The 18,447-nt window shown below is 40.3% G+C and overlaps 1 protein-coding gene across 4 annotated transcripts in view; it reads right to left on the reverse strand.

Annotated features, from left to right (window-relative positions):
- LOC110110845 (transcription factor LHW) overlaps positions 1-18,447 on the reverse strand; it is a 38,919-nt gene that overhangs the window by 14,650 nt on the left and 5,822 nt on the right. For 2 of the 4 annotated variants that reach the window (XM_028699068.1, XM_020842485.2), the window contains 2 exons: positions 10,927-12,648; positions 10,703-10,804 (listed from right to left, as the gene is read on the reverse strand). In XM_028699068.1, coding sequence (XP_028554901.1) covers positions 10,703-10,804; positions 10,927-12,648 — 1,824 coding nt within the window. Of the gene's footprint in view, positions 1-10,702; positions 10,805-10,926; positions 12,700-18,447 lie in introns of all 4 variants that reach the window. The other 2 variants (XM_020842483.2, XM_028699069.1) reach the window with 1 other exon arrangement.

The following is an 18,447-nucleotide window of genomic DNA, read 5'->3' on the forward strand; positions in this document are numbered from 1 at the left end:
AACAAAAATGTCAAACTCGAAGTCATGAAGGAACACTTTTTAAGATTTATGTAAAGCTTTCGTTCCCTTAAAGTTTGCAACACTTGTTTTACATGATTTAAGTGTTCAGAAGGATGAATACTATAAATCAAAATGTCGTCGAAATAAACCACAACAAACTTCCCAATAAAAGGTCTCAAAACATGATTCATAGTTCTCGTAAAAGTACTCAGAGCATTTGAAAGCCCAAAAGGCATCACAAGCCATTCATACAAATCTTCTTTAATTTTAAAATCAGATTTTCATTCATCCCCAGGCCTTATTCTTATTTGATGATACCCACTTCTCAAATTAATTTTAGAAAAGATTTTGGCACCACTTGTCAAATCTTATAAAATCTCTTGGTTTAAAGAAGGGGGTGAAGTTCCAATCACTAAGCAATGTACTGTCAATCTATCAATTGGGGGATCTTTCAAAGATCAAGTTGTTTGTGATGTTGTGCCTCTTGAAGTTTGTCATATTTTGTTAGGACGACCTTGGCAATACGATCACAAAATTATTCATAATGGAGAGAAAAATACATATACTTTGATTCAAAATAATAAAGAGTTCACACTTCATCCACAAAAACATGTGCCTAAAGTTGACACTTACAAACAACTCAAACAAAACACCTAAAGTTGCATTCATCCATTGAGAGAAGAAGGATACATGTCGGGTGCATTCTTGCGGATAGAAGAAGAGGTTAGAAGCCGAGAAGAAATGGAGACAAGCTCGCAAGCTTTCTCAAAGAGGAAAGGAAGGAGGAAAGTTGGAAATAGCTCGCAAGCTATTCCAAAGAAAATAGGTTGATGCAGACAAACTAGATAGAAAAGCCATATAAGGAGAACGATGGACAAAACTATAAGCAAACTCGACTCAAATAGTAGCAATCATCTTCTATAACGCAAAACCGACAGATAAAACGAGAAGAGAGATCAAAAGAAACAAAAGAAATTTGAAAAGACGTTATCCTCAAAACAACCGACAGAACGGTTTCCTCCCATGCATCGAAATGTAGGTTAAGTAAAGTATGTGCTTAGGGCTAGCAAACCGATGGTCCGCCACAGCAAGAAAGTCCAAACGTCCAACAAAACTCCTCCGGCAAATGCTCCCAAATCAGCCAAACAACCACCCAAATTAGGGAATATGGAAGACCAAAAGACACCAAATAGAAGGCTAAAAGACAGCAAACGGAAGGCCAAAAAACAGCAAATCTGCTGCAGGAAAATTGCACATAAAACAGAAAAAATTCCATGGAATTTTCCACCCAAACAGCAGCCCCCCGACGGTACAGGAAATAGAGAAGAGAAGCCACGAAAACCAAGCAGCCAACCACGGGAACAAAGCAGCTAGCCACGGGAACCAAAGGGTCAAGGCACGGGAACCAGCCAGCCAGCCACGGGAACCAAACAGCCATCCACGGGAACCAAAGGACCAAGGCACGAGAACCAGCCAGCCAGCCACGGGAACCAGCCAGCCATCCACGGGAACCAAAGGGCCAAGGCATGGGAACTAGCCAACACAGGAAACCGAGAAGACACAGAGGAAACCGAGAGGAAATATAGGGAAGAGAAAGTGCTAAGTTCCACCATAATAAGCTACATTTTTACTTCAATAAATGAACTAAAAAAACAGCTCATGATGAGCTAAATTTCAGCTCAAAATATTAATGAGCTAGCAAACCCAAGAGCAGTCAAAACCAAAATTTAGGATTTGATTTGACCCCTTCCCCTTGCCTACATCAATTTCTCTCAATTTTCTCTATTTTAGCCACTGCTCTTGCTGTGTTCCTGCTGTACACAGCAGTTTTCTTCGTGTTTTACTTCAGATTTGGCTAGGAAATACTTGATTTCAAGTATTTCCTATCAAATTAGTATCAGAGCATTGATTTGGGACCATTGGCGGCTAAATTTCTGAAATTTCAGTGGTAGATTTGTCTCAATCGGAAGAAGATCTCTCAAATTCTAAGAAGGAACTATGGCCGGAAGAAAAGTTGAGGTCTTGGAAGGGGAGCTAGGGCAATTGAAGACAGATTTCGAAGAGAAAATCTCAGATTTTCAAATCAATTTTATCAATCCATGAGAAGATGAATGGAAGATTTGTCGCGCTAGAAGAATTAATGAAAAAAAAAAGGATTGAAGAAAAGCAAAAACTGGCATCATCTGAAACCGTCGACGGCCATGGAAAGGGATGAAACCCTAACCCGTTTAGGGGAAGGGAAAATCCGGAAGTGGAAGTTTTAGAGGGAGACGATGGGATACCTCCGCTAGAACCAATTTTGAGGGAGGAGTTGAGTAGGGGATACGAAAAACGGGAGGCTGGTTTTGTCGAAAGAATGGAAGAATTACATCGCCGAGGTGCTGAATTTGAAAGAATCCAACGTCGAGGTGCTGATTTTGAAGGGGGGAGGAACTTCATCGTCGAGGTGCTGACTTTGAAGGAATTCAGCGTTGAGGTGATGATTTTGAAGGAAGAAGGGGAGAGTATGAAGAGGGATTCGAGTATAATAGTCGGAGGGATGATCGGGACACTTGGGGAGCTCTTCCCTTTCGAGGAATGGGAGGTTATGGAGGATACCGGAGAAATGGAGGAGATCCAAAGGTGAGGAAGTTAAAGATGCCCATCTTTGAGGGTGAGGATGGCCATGGGTGGATTTATAAGGTGGAGTGATATTTTGCTGTCAATGGGCTGACAGAGGAGGAGAAATTGACAACGGCGGGAATATGCTTGGAGGGAAAGCCTTAGCCTAGTATCAATGGCGTGACAGACGGGAGCCTATCTGGAGCTAGCGGGAGTGGGAGTTCAAAGAATGCTTATTAGAGCGTTTCCGAGCTGATGGGGGAGGAGCCTTCTATTAGGAATTCTTTGCCCTTACACAGGAGGGCACGGTGGCAGATTACCGGGACAGGTTTGAGTATCTGGCTAGTAGGCTGGATCATATCTCAGAGTCAGCCCTAGAAGTGAATTTCATGAAGGGGCTGAAACCGGAGATAAGAATAGCAGTCAGAGCGTTGGAGCCAAGGAATCTAGGCAAGGCCATGGAGTTGGCCCAGTTGGTAGAAGACCAGAAGAAGTCTGCAAGAGGGGCTCGGGGAAACTATTCAGGGGGGTCGTATAGGACGATGACCACTTTCTTACCAGCAAAAGTGGCAGGCCCCGTAAGCATGAAGGAAGTACCCAAGGAGAAGATGGGAGGAGGAAATGGTGGACAGTTCAAAAAACTGACTGAGAAGGAGCTGCAGGAGGAAAGGGCGAAAGGGGTGTGCTTCAGGTGTGATGAGAAGTACATGCCGGGGCATAGGTGCAAGGACCGATCTCTTTAGGTTCTCCTCGTTTGTGAAGATGAGGAAGACGAAGAGGGAGGTGGGAGTGGCCCAGAGGTAAAGGAGGAGAAGTTGCATCTGGACGTGGCAGAAGTCTCTCTAAACTCAGTAGTGGTATTCACTTCGAGTCATACTATGAAGGTGAAAGGAGAGATCTCTAACCATGAGGTTGTGGTGTTGATAGATAGTCGGGCCACACAATTTTATTTCCACCCAGATTGTTGATGTGCTGGGGATGGAGCCGGTGGATACGGGAGGTTACTGGGTAATGATGGGCACCGGGAAGGTGGAGATAGGTAGAGGAGTTTGTCGAGGAGTAGTACTAAAGATTCAAGGGATCCATGTGAAGGAAGACTTCCTACCCTTAGAATTGGAGAGTACGGATGTCATCCTTGGGATAAAATAGCTACAGACCTTGGGGGAAACCAAGATCAATTGGGGGGCATTGAGGATGGAGCTGGTGATAGGGGGAAGAAGGAGGGTGATTCAAGGAGATGCTGGGCTGACCAAGGCTGGGGTGTCACTCAAATCCCTAATTCGGACCATCCAGGAGGAAGAGGGAGGCTACTCGGTGGAGTTAACATCGATTGGAAGGGATCAAAATTAAGGAAGAAGGCAATATTTCCTCCTCAATACAGCCTCTCGTACATCAGTTCAGCGACGTTTTACAACCTCCGTAGTGTTTACCACCCTAGAGGGAGCTGGAGCATGCCATTACTTTGAAGGAAGAGGAAACACCGATCAATATCCGCCCTTACCGTTACCCACAGATCCAGAAGAATGAGATTGAGAAGTTGATCCAGGAGATGTTGGAGGCGAGAATCATCAGGCCAAGTATTAGCCCTTTTTCTAGTCCAATCCTCCTCGTCAAGAAGAAGGATGGGAGTTGGAGATTCTGTGTGGATTACAATGCTCTGAATAAGGGCACTGTACTAGACAAGTTCCCAATTCCGGTGATTGATGAGTTACTTTATGAGCTGCATGGGGCTGTGTTGTTCTCTAAGCTGGAATTAAAATCTGGTTACCACCAGATCATAATGAAGGAAGCCGATATGCAAAAACAGTTTTCAGGACGCACGAATGGCATTATGAGTTTCTGGTGATGCCCTTTGGGTTGACTAATGCTCCTGCTACTTTCCAATCTTTGATGAACAGAATATTCAAGCAGTACCTCAGGAAGTTCATCCTGATCTTCTTTGATGACATTCTGGTGTATAGCCAAACTGTAGGGGAGCATTTGGAACACTTGAGGGTGGTTCTGGAAGTCCTACAGGAGCACCAGTTAAAGGCTAATTTGAAGAAGTGCAGTTTTGCCCAGATAAGTGTGGAGTACTTGGGACATGGTGTCCCAAGAAGGAGTGGCGGCAGATCTGAGTAAAATTGAGGCAATGCAGAAGTGGACAAGACCTAGGAACATAAGGGAGCTGAGGGGTTTCCTAGGTTTGACTGGGTACTACCAACGATTCGTGAAGGGGTACAGCTCCATTGACTGGCCATTAACTGAGCAGCTGAAGAATGACAACTTCCTATGGGGAGAGGCAGCAACTCAAACCTTTGAGAAATTGAAAGAGGCCATGACGACAGTACCAGTTTTAGCTCTCCTAGATTTCAGTTAGACCTTTGTGGTAGAGACGGATGCATCAGGATATGGACTTGGGGCAGTATTGATGCAGAACCACAGGCTTGTAGCATACTTCAGTCAAGTGCTGTCAACTAGGGCAAGACTGAAGTCAATATATGAGAGGAAGCTGATGGTCATTGTCTTGGAGATTCAAAAGTGGCAGTTCTATCTTTTGGGTCAACATTTCATCGTCCGGACTGATCAGAGAAGCTTGAACTACCTTTTGGAGCAAAGAATGGTCACTGAGGAGCATCAGCGGTGGTTATCCAAGTTATTACGCTATGATTTTGAGATCCAGTATAAGCCAGGCTTGGAAAATAAAGCAACTGATGCCTTATCCAAATGTGTGGGGGAGCTCCAAGAGTTAGCTGTATCAGTGCCATTGATGGTAGACTGGGGAGCCATCAAAGAGGAGAGCATGCTGAATGAATAGCTAAAGAAGATCAGGGAGGATCTGATGAAAAATAAGAGCAGCCATCCAGGTTACTCCATTGAAGGGGAGAGGTTATATCAAGGGAGGTTTGTGATGCCAAGAACCTCTATACATATCCCCCATTTGTTACAGGAGTTCCATGGCAGTGCAGCGGGAGGTCATTCAAGGATACAGAAGACATAGAAAGCTGGCATCTAAGCTCTACTGGAAGGGGATGCATAAAGATGTAGAGGAAATGGTGGCTAGGTGTGATGTGTGTCAAAGGAACAAATACATGGCTATGGCTCTAGGGGGACTACTGCAATCCTTGGCACTTCCCAACAAAGTATGGGAGGAAGTGTCCATAGACTTCATCAACGGCTTACCGCGATCAGAAGGATACACTGTTATCATGGTGGTGGTGGACAGACTCAGTAAGTATGCACATTTCATCCTATTGAGACACCCCTGCACCGCTGTGTCAGTGGCAGCAGCATTTATCAGGTAAGTGGTTAGACTGCATGGGATCCCTGAATCAATAGTGTCAGATCGAGACAAGGTGTTTCTCAGCCAATTTTGGGGGGAATTGTTCAAGTTGCAGGGGACTGTCCTCACAAGAAGTACCGCCTACCATCCACAGACATATGGGCAGACATAGGTAGTAAATCGAAGTCTGGAGACTTATTTGAGGTGTTTTGCTTATGAAACACCGTGAATGTGGGCGAAGTGGCTGCCTTGGGCGGAGTATTGGTACAAAACCTCACATCATTCTGCATCTCAGATGACGCCCTTCAAGGTGCTGTATGGAAGGGACCCCCCAAACCTAGTGCACTATGGGAAAGGAAATACACCGGTCTCTTCAGTTGAGCAGTATCTGGAAAAAAGGGATAAGGTGCTAGAAGATTTAAAGAAACATCTACTGAGGGCCCAACAACTCATGAAGAAGCAGGAAGATTCACACATAAGAGACATGCAGTTTGAAGTTGGGGAAAAAGTATTCCTAAAACTACGACCTTACAAGCAGAGGACAGTAGCCAAAAGAAGGAATGAGAAATTAGCACCAAGATACTTCAGCCCATACGAAGTTGAGGACAAGATTGGAGTTGTGGCATATCGACTGATGTTGCCCCCATCAGCTACTATGCACCCAGTTTTCCATGTATCATAGTTGAGAAAAGCTATTAAGGAGCATGTAGTTAGTGCAGATATATCAACGACATTGCGAAGGAATTGGAAGTGGTGTTAGAACCACTGGAATTGGTAGTGGTAAGATTAGATAGAGAAGGCAACAAAGAAGTGCTGATCAGATGGAAGGGCCTCCTCGATTTCAATGCGACTTGGGAGCCAGTGGAGAGGATGAAAGATCATATTCCCTCCTTCCACCTTGAGGACAGTGTGAGTTTTTGTGAGGGGAGTAATGTTAGGCCGGCCTCTCCTGGGCCGATTGAACCGATCCCTAATGGACCGGTTCTCACTTATAGCAGGCGGACCAGGGAAGAGGGGGCGGAAGCCTTAGTGGGGCCCCGACCCGGCCGGGTTGCCGGGTTGACCCGACCCAACCCGCGACCCGGCAGCGTTCATAAAATTTGGCAAACGTGCTCTCAAAATTGATCCCACCTTGAAGCGAATGGAGACGGCTGTGCAGAAATTTGATAAAGTTACAACAACTGGTGTTGATACTTTCCTTCATCTTGTAAAAGATGCAAAGCAGGAGCTTCAGAAGCAGCAGCTTGAGCTGCACGGAGCACGTGAAACAAGATCCTTGCCTAAAAAGTAAAAATTATATCATTGGGCGAGGCAAGGATAACGAGCTTGTTATGGAGTGGCTGACAGGCTGAGGAATCCATCAAATGAGCATCGGGGAACTCATTTGTACAGAAACATTTCTCTATTTTTTTAAATTAAATGGGTTTTCGGGTTGACCCGGTAACCCGCCGGGTCAACCCGACCCGACCCGTTTTATCAAACAGGTCAATCTGTGAACCCGAACCCGACCCGTTTATCAAACGGGTCGGGTCCAACCCGGATTTTCCGGGTCGGGTTGTCGTGTCGTGTCAAATATTGACACCCCTATTCTATAAACCATCTCAACCACACAATTTGTCAAACATGTTGTGCGCAATCCTAGTGCTGAAGTACAAATAAAAATTCTAGCAATGGAATCGACTGAATACAAACATTAAAATAGAGCACTAACGGTAAGATGAAGGTTATGAGAAGAAGATGATATAAGCAAAGATTGAGAAAGGAAATAACTTTAAGACCAATAACAACTCTGAAAATCATATAAATATGATGGTAAAATTATTTAACAAAGACTTGCCTTCTTCATATATACACCATAAAGGTGCTCTATTTTAATCTTATATAACTTTAAAAAAAAAATAGATACACCATAAAGGTGCTGCCTTGAGAATATAACACTATAATTATTTTTAAGAAACTCACAAACTTTGAATTTCTCTCACTTCGTTTGGCTGTTCCTAAGCCATCAAAGAAGGTCCAAATCTTCTCTTTGTTCTCTCCTCATAATTTTAGTTTGCAAATTAATATAACATTTAGTATTAAAACTTATTTAACATAGTTCTAGATGTTTGCAATGAGAAGATTTGTTGACCCGTTATTGTATCCAAAAAAGAAAAAAAAATATATTAAAAAATACCTCACCTGTCCGGCCACGTTCGAGCGCCGAATTCCGCACGTCGTCGCCGCATTTCACACGACGACGTCGATGCTTGCAATAAAGAGTGAACTAGTCAGTCCTTCATAAAGTGTTTATATTGCGTTTGAGCAGGTACAATAAAGAATCAGCAGGCATCTCTAGATATATTACTCCAATGGGTCATAAGAAACACACTATAACTTATTTAAGAAATTTCTCTTTTGTCAAAAAAACATAAATTCATTGGTTAAAAAGGAAATAGAGAGCATATTGTATGAGATCCATAAGAAAACAAAGGAATAATTTACATCTCAACATATAAAATGAAAACTACATTCTGTGTTAGAAAATGTAAACAAAAAAGAATAAGAAGTGAAAAGTTTAGGGTGAACAGCTTATCGGTCAATCCTAGCAGAGAGACAACTTCAACTAGAAAAGTATGCAGACAGGCGTTAAGAGCAATATACAACAGGAGGAGAACAATACAGAAACAAAATCATCTACACTCTCTTCACCGTAAGAAGTATAATATTGTTGATGCAAATCATACATCTTTGTACTTCTATATTGATTACTCCTCATTATCGTCAATCAAGAGAGACAATTCAACATCTAATATAAATTTCTCTATTTTGACAGATTTTACCATCCAGAATAGATTTAGTATTTTGATTCTTACTTGAGGAAGAAGAGCTCTTCTTGAGCTTCATGGTAAATATAGAGAGAGGGAGAGAGTCAGGGAAAGGAATGGCCACTTTATTCATCATCATGGACTTACAAGGGGTTCAATAAGGTTGCAAACGAACCGAGCTGAGTATTTGAGTGTTCATGTTTGAGTTCGTTTATCATTAGCTTGTTCAAGTTTGGTTCGTGTTTGATTCGAGCTTTATTATTTGTGTTCATGTTTGGTTCGTTAATTTAAGGGTGTTCATGTTTGGTTCATGTTCAGTTCATGTTCGGTTCATTTAATGTTCATCGAGCTTTAAACAAACAAAGTCTTAAAGAGTTATGTTCGTGAACATATTTAACAAACAATCTATTGAACAAACAAACATTAAATTTGTTCATGAACATCTTAAACAAATAATCTAGCAAATATGGACAGATATGAAATGTCTTTTGTTCAGAAAATTAAATTTATAATAAAAGCAGTTGTCTATTTAAAATGAAAATATGATTAATCTATATGAATATCTTCTTAAATGAAGCTTACATGTTGCATTTCTCTTCATTCAAGCTTTTATCGAGCTTTTTATCGAGCTTAATGTCGAGCTTGTTCACAAACTTCAAATGATATTGTTCTTGAACATAAATGAACTGAATACATTAGTGTTCAAGCTTGTTTATTTTAAGGACCGAGTATTTAAAATGTTGTTCAAGTTTGTTTGTTTAGTTAGTTAAACGATCACAAACGAGCTTTAATCGAACCGGGCATCGAGTAGCTCGTCGAATGCTTGGTTCACTTGCAGCACTAGGGTTCATTACATCATCTTATACAACCTCTATTTATAGGGATTTACACTAGTGTGATGTCATGCAGGAACAACCTCATCTAAAACAGGACCAATACACAACAATTAGTTTACTTTCCTTTAAACATAATCCCTAAGTATTTGATGGGCCTAAATAATTAAATCATCAATATGTCTCTCATCCTTATCCAAACAACTTGGCAATGGTCTTACAAATTCTTCTCCAATCACCATGTAAGAATCCTTCAGATTAGTTCATAACCAAACTATGATGCCTGAAAACAAGTCAAAGAAGTTTCAGAACTGGGTAAGGCTGAAAAAAACATGTTACTATCGGAGTTCATCTCCTCCTTTCCCTGGATAAAATAAAATAAAATTAAAAACTTAATCATGGATCTTAGTAAACTGGAACTGAAGATGACTCTTGTTAAATAGGCAGGAGAAGGGAAGATAAAAGTTATTGCATGCTTAACATGCCATCAAGCAGATTTCTTAAATGTCCTAGAACTGTTTAACCGTAGTTTAGCTCACACCTCCCAGCATGACAGCTTGGGCAGGAAATTTGATCATGTCCAGCCTTAAAGCAGCTTGTAAAAAGAAGCTATATGTATAATTGGCACCGTGTAGACATCTTCAATTACAATTTTGGTTTTCCATGGACCCACAACCGTGCAACAAATGGTATCAAAGCCATCAGTTAAAGTTGGATTAAGTGATTTGTAGTCCCATAGGTATCTTCTGGCCCTTTCTGCCATGATTGAGCATGGTTAAAAGTGGGTGATTCTCATGGTGCTGCCACATGGTTGAATGGGCTCTTGGTGCATGATATTTGATGATGCCAAAGATCTTTTATTTGAATGAGGGAAAGTGATGGTCAATGTATAGAGCTCTCACATGAGGGTGAGATTGTTAAGATATGTGAGTTGGATTTTGTCTCAAAACAACTAGTTGAAAAATATAATGGTTGGCTATTACCCATAGTTTAAATTCTTAGGTTGAAAATAGATTAGAGCACTGGTGTATCTAGCTTAATGCCAATTTCCCTTTGGTTCAAACCCACCAACAGAAACAAAAATAATATAAAAGCTTCATGTATTGAAACTTCCTAGAAGAGCAAAATTACCTACAACAACAGCCAAATAAAAGAAGATTTTCTAGGTTTATTCCAAAGGAAAAGAATGAACAGCATACCTTAGGCTTCCCGGTTTCCTTGAGCTTATCAGCATGTTTTGTGACACTTTGCAGAAAAAGCATGTGCTTGATGGTTTTTTCCAGTAAAGCATCAATACTCATCTGAATCCAGCAATTAAACAGAAGACAAGTTTGTAGTTTAGAGATTCAATCATATTATTTCATCTAAGGATTATGAAATGCAACTAAGAACTTCAACTATTAGACCAACAATTAACAATCACCTTAGCTCCATTGGGTACAATTTCCCGTAGCTCCTTGACACGATCCTGGATCATTTGGCGATCTTTAGGCCTTGGTCGGGGATTTTCTCCTGTTCTAGACCTTTTTCTATTCGACTTACCTACCTCATCAACTCTTTTACAATTTGCAGCAGATATTCCATCACAATTCATATTCCTAGCTTTTCCAACCCATAAACTGATTTGAGATTTAAATTTGTCATCCCCAAGGGAGCCTACCCCTTCAGATCTGTCTATGCTGCACTCAGAATTAAGGAAATTTGCCACAGCTATCTGTGACTTGGGACTAATTGGTGACTGCCCTACAAACTTTCCATGCAACTGCTCTGATATAGCCACCACATTACATTGTGCAGAACTGCTGTGGAGTGAATTATTGCTTATGTTTGTTGATGCAGTATTACAAGAAACATTATCATCAGAGATGAGCTTTCTAGTTGGCTTCATCTGTGAAACTATAGCATCCAACAGTTGGTCGCTACCACTTTCAGAGAACAGCCCACCACTACAAGAAATTTCATCATTTAATATATCACCAAATCTATCTGCATCTCTCTGTCTTATGCAAGTAGAAACATCTGTGCTCAATTCACAAACTTCCACACTATTCAAATTAACAAAAGAATTATCCGAAAGACTGTAATTGGCATTAGATACCTGATCAAAGTCAAACAAATCAAATAGAGTGCTATCAGAATTTTGTTGTTGAGGATCAAAAGTTGTTTTTATGCTTGAAAGAGGCAATATATCCGTGCTATTACTCTGACCATTAGCCAGTGCAATGATGCTGTTAGGAACCTGTTCGTTTGCTGAAACTAGACATGAATCACACCAAACATCTTGGTTAGAACTATGATTCAATCCATCTCCAGATCCATGTCCATCAGCTTCAGTCATTGATCCATCAAGTGCTTGGTACGTTACGTTTCCATCCTTGTCTTTATCCACAGAACACATAGTCCTAGATTTTTCACCAGTGGAGGTAGATTGAGTCCGGCTAAAGCCACAAGAAAGCATATGAACCCTATCTAAATCATCTGCTAGGCTCAGTATTTGTGATACTTCACTATTAGAAGATATTTGACTTTCGATGCATTCCATTATACCACTAGAAAGTGTATGGGTATTTCCAATATTCTCTCTACCAAATGATGAAGCTGAGTTAGAACATTTAAGGGAATTGGAGAGTTTAGATTCATGATTTCTCAGGTGAAATACTTTGGAGCTATCAGCCATAGCTTCATGTTTGTCAGCAGGATATTGGTTTTCAAGGGATTGCAAATGACCAGGAAACAAGCTGCAATTCACATCTGCATATTGACAATGATTCTCATAGACTGAATGTGAATGATATGGCAAGGCATTTTCGGTTATCCTAGAATTACAAGCTGAGGATGTCCCAAGATGCCCCAGACATTCACTTTTCAGTTGGTTATTTGGATAAAGGTTAGAATTAGCAACATGGCCGATGTTGTTGTCAAGCAACATTTGTTGAGGGAGAGACACCTTATTAAGTGAAGATGTACATACAGATGAAGCTTTGGTAATAAACGTCGAGTCATGGCCTCTGAAAAGTTGATCTCTGTCATGAAAGGTGTTGGAGAGTAAGGCACTTACATTACTACTGATATCTCCAAACTGACTAATGGACGGTTGCATGCTAGCTGATAGCTGGGGCTTAGGTGCTCTAGTCATGCTTCCTGACTGCATGAATAAATGTTGAACATAATTTACAAACCCAATTTCCTCAAAAATCTGCAATAGTAGACCAATGATTGCATATTAGCAGATTCCTAAGAATAAATTACCTAGTATAAGACTATCACACATTGTTTTTTTGTTTTTTTCATATACAAAATTCTACATAAATTAATCTCAAATTTACCCAGTTTAGCAAGCAAATAATTTTTAAATCAAGCAAACAAACATAACCATCCATTCAATATGGCTAAGAGTAGGATGAACTTTCTAATCCTCATGGCTAATAGGATTTGTCATCCAAATCAACCATCTTTTTAATCCAATGGTTAAAAATGCATGCAATGACACTACTTCTTCATCAAGCCTCCAAGAATAGCAAAAGATATCATCCCAGCCATCCATTTCAAAGTCAGTTGGGGTAGGATGGTTCTTTGGTGCACTAGGTATGCAAAAGAAAAAAACACCAAACTAGAATTGCAAAAAAAAGACCTTCCTTTCAATATGAAAAATACAAACACTAAACAAGACACAATAAAGCTTTCAACTTCTAATAGAAACCAATTACAAATTATGTAAAACACAAATGAAGCAGGAATTGCATAAAAATTAATAAAAGTGGTTTAGGCTCTGCAAATTATTAAATAAGGCTTCACCAAGAGAATTACTTGATGTTGATTTCGAAATAGTAAATAATTACAATATAGAGTAGCAGAATACGTAAGATAATTCAAACTTGTACAACACTTATGGCGGTAACATAGAATCCACCTCCTAATAGTTAGAAAATTCGTCTGTGAGTTCCCCTCACTTTCGCTCGTTGAAGTGGACTTAGCGGAAGAAGATCTTAAGCAATAACACTAATGCGGCTAGTGAACAGAGAGCACCGAGGATATTGGTCAACCAAAAGTTACCCGGATTCGAAGGAGACAGTGGATGGTAAACAATCAACCACTGGTTGGAGGAGAGGCGTTGATTGATGGAAGTGAACAACTGAAAGAGAATTCTGTTCACGTAATCTTCCACGGATTCGTCGAACTCCAAATCAAGGTCAAAGAAGGATGACCGTCGAATGTCGACAAAGTCTTCTTGATCGTAGATGAGGCCGGAATCAAACTTTGAATATGTCATCCATGGACAAAGCAGCTTCCTCTACTGGTGATCCTGGAAGGCCTGTGGATTGTGAAAGAGGAAGGGAGGGGTGGAGCGACGGTTTGGGAGGGTTCGGGTAGAGGAGGGGACGGTTAGGGTTAGGAGGAAGCTTAGGATATTTTAGGTTAATTATCAAGGAAGATAATTAATCTAGAGAATTAATAGGAGTGGAGGGAAATTGGAAAATTCAAATTTTGAATCCCAAAATTTAGGGCAATAGTACGGGGAAGGCCGGCGGCTTCATTGGTGGGGGTAATAGGGTTTGAATTAGGAGGGAGGGAATTAATTGGAAGGAGGAGAAAGAGAAGGGGGAGGGGCGGCTAATGGGACGGATTAATGGGATTAAATTATGAGATATGGGTTTAATTGGAGAGAGAGAAAAGGAAAGGGGAGGGGGGAGTCGGCCAAAGAAGGTGGGGGCATATGTCCACATTCGATGTGTGTGGCCCCCAAGCAATAATTGCAATTAGATAATTAATCTGATTTTAATTTCAAATTGGAGAGGTTCCCTAAAATATGATTTATTAATATGGAAAGAATTTGAAATTCAAATAATTTTGAATTCAAATAAAAGATTTCCAAATTAATAGAAGGGATATTTTAGGAAAGTATTGAAGTGGCTATTGGAATTTGAAATCTAAGGATTGGGATTTGCAAGGCAGACAGCTAGGATAGGTTTGGGTGAGCCGACGACTCGAAGAGGGGCAGTGGGCTTGAATAGGCAGATGGTGCCACAAGGGCTATGTTTAAAATTGCGCAATAAGAGGCGCGCCTCTGCGCAATTTGACCCAAATACGCCTCGAGGATTACGCAATTCCTTCCCTGGCAGAGGCGTACCCCTCACCTGGTCTGAGGCGCGCCTCAGAGGCGCAATTGCGCAATTATAGGTGAGGCGTACGCCTCACTAAACCGGTCCCACCTGCTTAAAATAAAGCCTCTCTTCCCTTCATCCCGCACGAGTTCCAGGTGTTCCGAAATTTCCCTTCCAACAGCTCTGTTCGCGAACCAGAGACGCTCCTGCACGCTTGGCCACCCTTCCATATGCCATATTGAGCACAAGACCCTTAGTGCAAGTTTTACGTTTAGTCGATGCCGAGAAGAAACCAGCCATGGGTTTTATTTATAGTGCAATGAATGAGGCCAAGGAATTGATTGCACACAACTTGGGAGGAGAGGAGGCAAGTTATAAAAAGATTTGGTATATCATTGATGCTTGGTGGGAGGTACAGTTACACCGTCATCTCCTCAATTTAAATATTCAGAGAGGAAATCTTCAAACCCGGAGGTGAAGCTTGGCCTGTATCATTGCATGGAACGACTTATACCGGAGCAGACAGATAGGGAGCTTGCAGATTTACAACTTGTTCTATTTCGGAATAAAGAGGGTTTTTTTGGTCTTCATGTAGAAAAATCAACTATTGCCAAACAGTCTCCAGGTATAATTATTTTGGTAAATGCAAAACATTTTATTATGTTCTGATTATAATTTTTCTTCTTGAAAATAGTTGAATGGTGGATCCAATTTGGTGATTCCACCCCTGAGTTACAAAGTTTTGCTATTAGAGTTACACAACACTCAGAATGAACTCCCTTGTATATATTATGCACAACAAGAGGTTAAGAGATAGGAGGTTGAGGAATAAGGGATTGAAAGATGATGAGGATCCATTGGTATGTGATGATGTGTCATCTGATAATGAGTGGTTCATAGATGATGAGACAGATTTGCCATTATCAGACTTACAGCTAAAGAATCTAAGTGTGGATGTCTTGAGACGAAGCAGATCAAGTGGGCACATCCACTAGTATCACACATCCACTAGCTCTACAGCACAACAATCAAGTAAAGGTATTCCACAACTTCTTGTATGTTATTGCATTATATTAACATAATAATGAATTAATGATCCTTTTTATTAAACGGGGAAGAGAAAAGTGAGTCATATTGAAAATAATGAAGATATGACATTCATAGATACAATTGGAGAAGAATATTCCCTTGAAGACCCATTTAGTGATGAGATATGATTGAATTTTATATGTTCCTTCTTAATTGTACTTTGGGAGTTCTGATAGACTATAATTTTGTTGTTTTGTACTTTGGAACATGCTTTTATTGCATCTATTTTCTTAATTTCCACTAATTTCACTTGACATTTAGATGTTTTTATTGTATGATAAAATTTTGTTATTATTTACCAGCTAAAACCCTTAAATTCTCATTTACGCAATTCTGCGTTCGTGAGGCTTACGCCTCGAGGAATGCTGATTATAGGGAGGTGTCGGGAGAGTAGACCGGCGGCTTGGGGTGCGTTGGGAGGGGTGGCCGACGGTGGAGATAAGGGGAGGGGAAAATGAAGATAACACAAATACTAACCGCGAACCCCGGCCTCCACTGGAGGCTGATGGGTGATGCTTGGCCCTCTCCTAGGGTTTCTTCTCAAGAACTCACAAAGAGATTAAGAACAAAGCTAAATTCATTAATAATCAATCATCATCCAACTACAAAGTTTAAGGCTTCTATATATAGGCCTCCACAAAGAAGAAAACTCAGACAAAAATGACATCTTGGCTACAACTCACTAAACTCCCTCATAGGGATACAAAGGTCAAACTAAAACTAATAATAATAATACTAATACAATAATATAAAACAACTCAAAAATAGATGCTCCTGATCGTGGCCATCGATCGATGATGTCTCATGTGATAGACCCGCTGGAATCTCCTGCTAATGTCCTCATCAATTTGGAAAATTGAAATCTGCATAGAAACTCAGCAGGAAATCCAACAACCACCAAACAATCTGAATAAAGCATAGAACACCAAACAACCAGCTTTGCCTACATCAATTCTCCCCATGTGGAGAAATCCCATCCCCTGATGAGATAGCATTAGAACTTCCATTATGCGCCTTTTCTAATTCCTATATCAACATGTCGTACTTCTTTTGGATCTTCTCTTTTTCTCGAATAAACTCGAATTAAAGTAGACGCCTTTTATTTTCAAATTTCTCCTATTTGTGGCTGGAAATTTCTCCTCTGGAATCCAAGGCATAGAAGGCTGACTTTCAAAATCTGCAGGATCAAATTCATCTTGAGACTGAACTTCGGCTTGTTGATTATCCATATGTTTTATAAAGAAGAAAGGAAGACTATAACGACAACCTAACTCTGATACCAAATTAATGCAACCTAGGAATCCTAACCCAAGTAAAAGAACACTAGGTATGCAAAAGAAAAAACATCAAACTAGAATTGAAAAAAAAAAGACCTTCCTTTCAATATGACAAATCCAAACACTAAACAAAACACAACAAAGATTTCAACTTCTAATAGAAACCACTTACAAATTATATTAGAACAAGACATGACACAACTTGATACTTACAATAATTTATGACAAAAAAGATGCAAGTGGTGCCGGAATAGTGGAGAGAGAAGATGTAAAAAACCGAGACGAATTAATAGAGGTAAAGGAGGCTAGCTCGCAAACTAAAAAGACCCGCAGGTTTGTAAACCAAAAATCATTTCATTCTCTTCTCAAAACTGTAGCAAAATGGCCTCATTTATAGGAGAAAAACAGCTAACCACTCACATTAATGAGACACCCCAAACATCCAATAGGAGCCAACACAAAACTTAGGAAATAACGTAGGAAAGTGAAACGGCTAGCATAGGAAATCAGCAAAAAGCACTCCTAAATAACATAGGGGAGGTGAAAGTCTAGCACAGAAAACTAGAAAAAGAAAAATTCCAAGCATTTGGGAAACCGAAATTTGCATAGAAACTCAGCAAGAAATACAACAGCCACCAAACAATCCGAGTAACACATAGAACACCAAACAGCCGGCTTTGCCTACATCATTCTTTTATGCCTAAAACCTTTAGGATTTGAATCCATGTATGAAGGGGCAGTTATTGTTGTTTAGTGACAATATTTTCATTCATTTTTAAAGGGTATTGTAAGGCACTCATCCAAGCCATTGATTTCAAACTTTATGAGGGTTGGATGGTCTTTGGATCCTCCAACATTCCATGTCACTCCAATAGGAGAAAGAGAGAAAAAGAAGGCTGATTTTTAGTGTTCTCACGGTCATTCTCTCTCACGTCTATAGCAAGTTCAATGGCAAGAAAAGAAGTGTGAAGCTCCTCCATGAAAAAACTTTAGCCAAAAGTTCTCCTCTTTGAAAAAAATCAGCTAGTTTCCTTTCTAGTCTAATCTAGCTCACATTTTTACTATCTTCTTTCAAACTTGAGAAAGAAACTTACATAAGCTCGTCTTCTCTTCTTTTGGCCGAAACCTTCAAGATAGGGAGAGCTGGCTGAAATCTTCAAGAGAGAAAGAGAGAGCAACAACTTCATCAAGTTTTTCTTTCTTCTCTTTGTCCAAAAACTATTATAGACCAGATAATAAAGGAAGCAAGCAGAAATTTTCATGGAGGAGAAGCTTTGGCCGAAATTTTTTTATGCAGGAGGAGCTTCACACTTCTTTTCTTGCACTTGAACCTGCTATAGACATAAGAGAGAATACCCATGAGAAAGCCACATGAGAACACCAAAAATCAGCCATCTTTTCCTCTCTTTATCCTATTGGAGTGACATGGAAAATTGAAGGATGCAAAAGATCATTCAGCCCTCATAAAATTTGAAA

Source organism: Dendrobium catenatum, unplaced genomic scaffold (genome assembly GCF_001605985.2).
Source record: "Dendrobium catenatum unplaced genomic scaffold, ASM160598v2 fragScaff_scaffold_1216, whole genome shotgun sequence".
NCBI lineage: Eukaryota > Viridiplantae > Streptophyta > Magnoliopsida > Asparagales > Orchidaceae > Dendrobium > Dendrobium catenatum.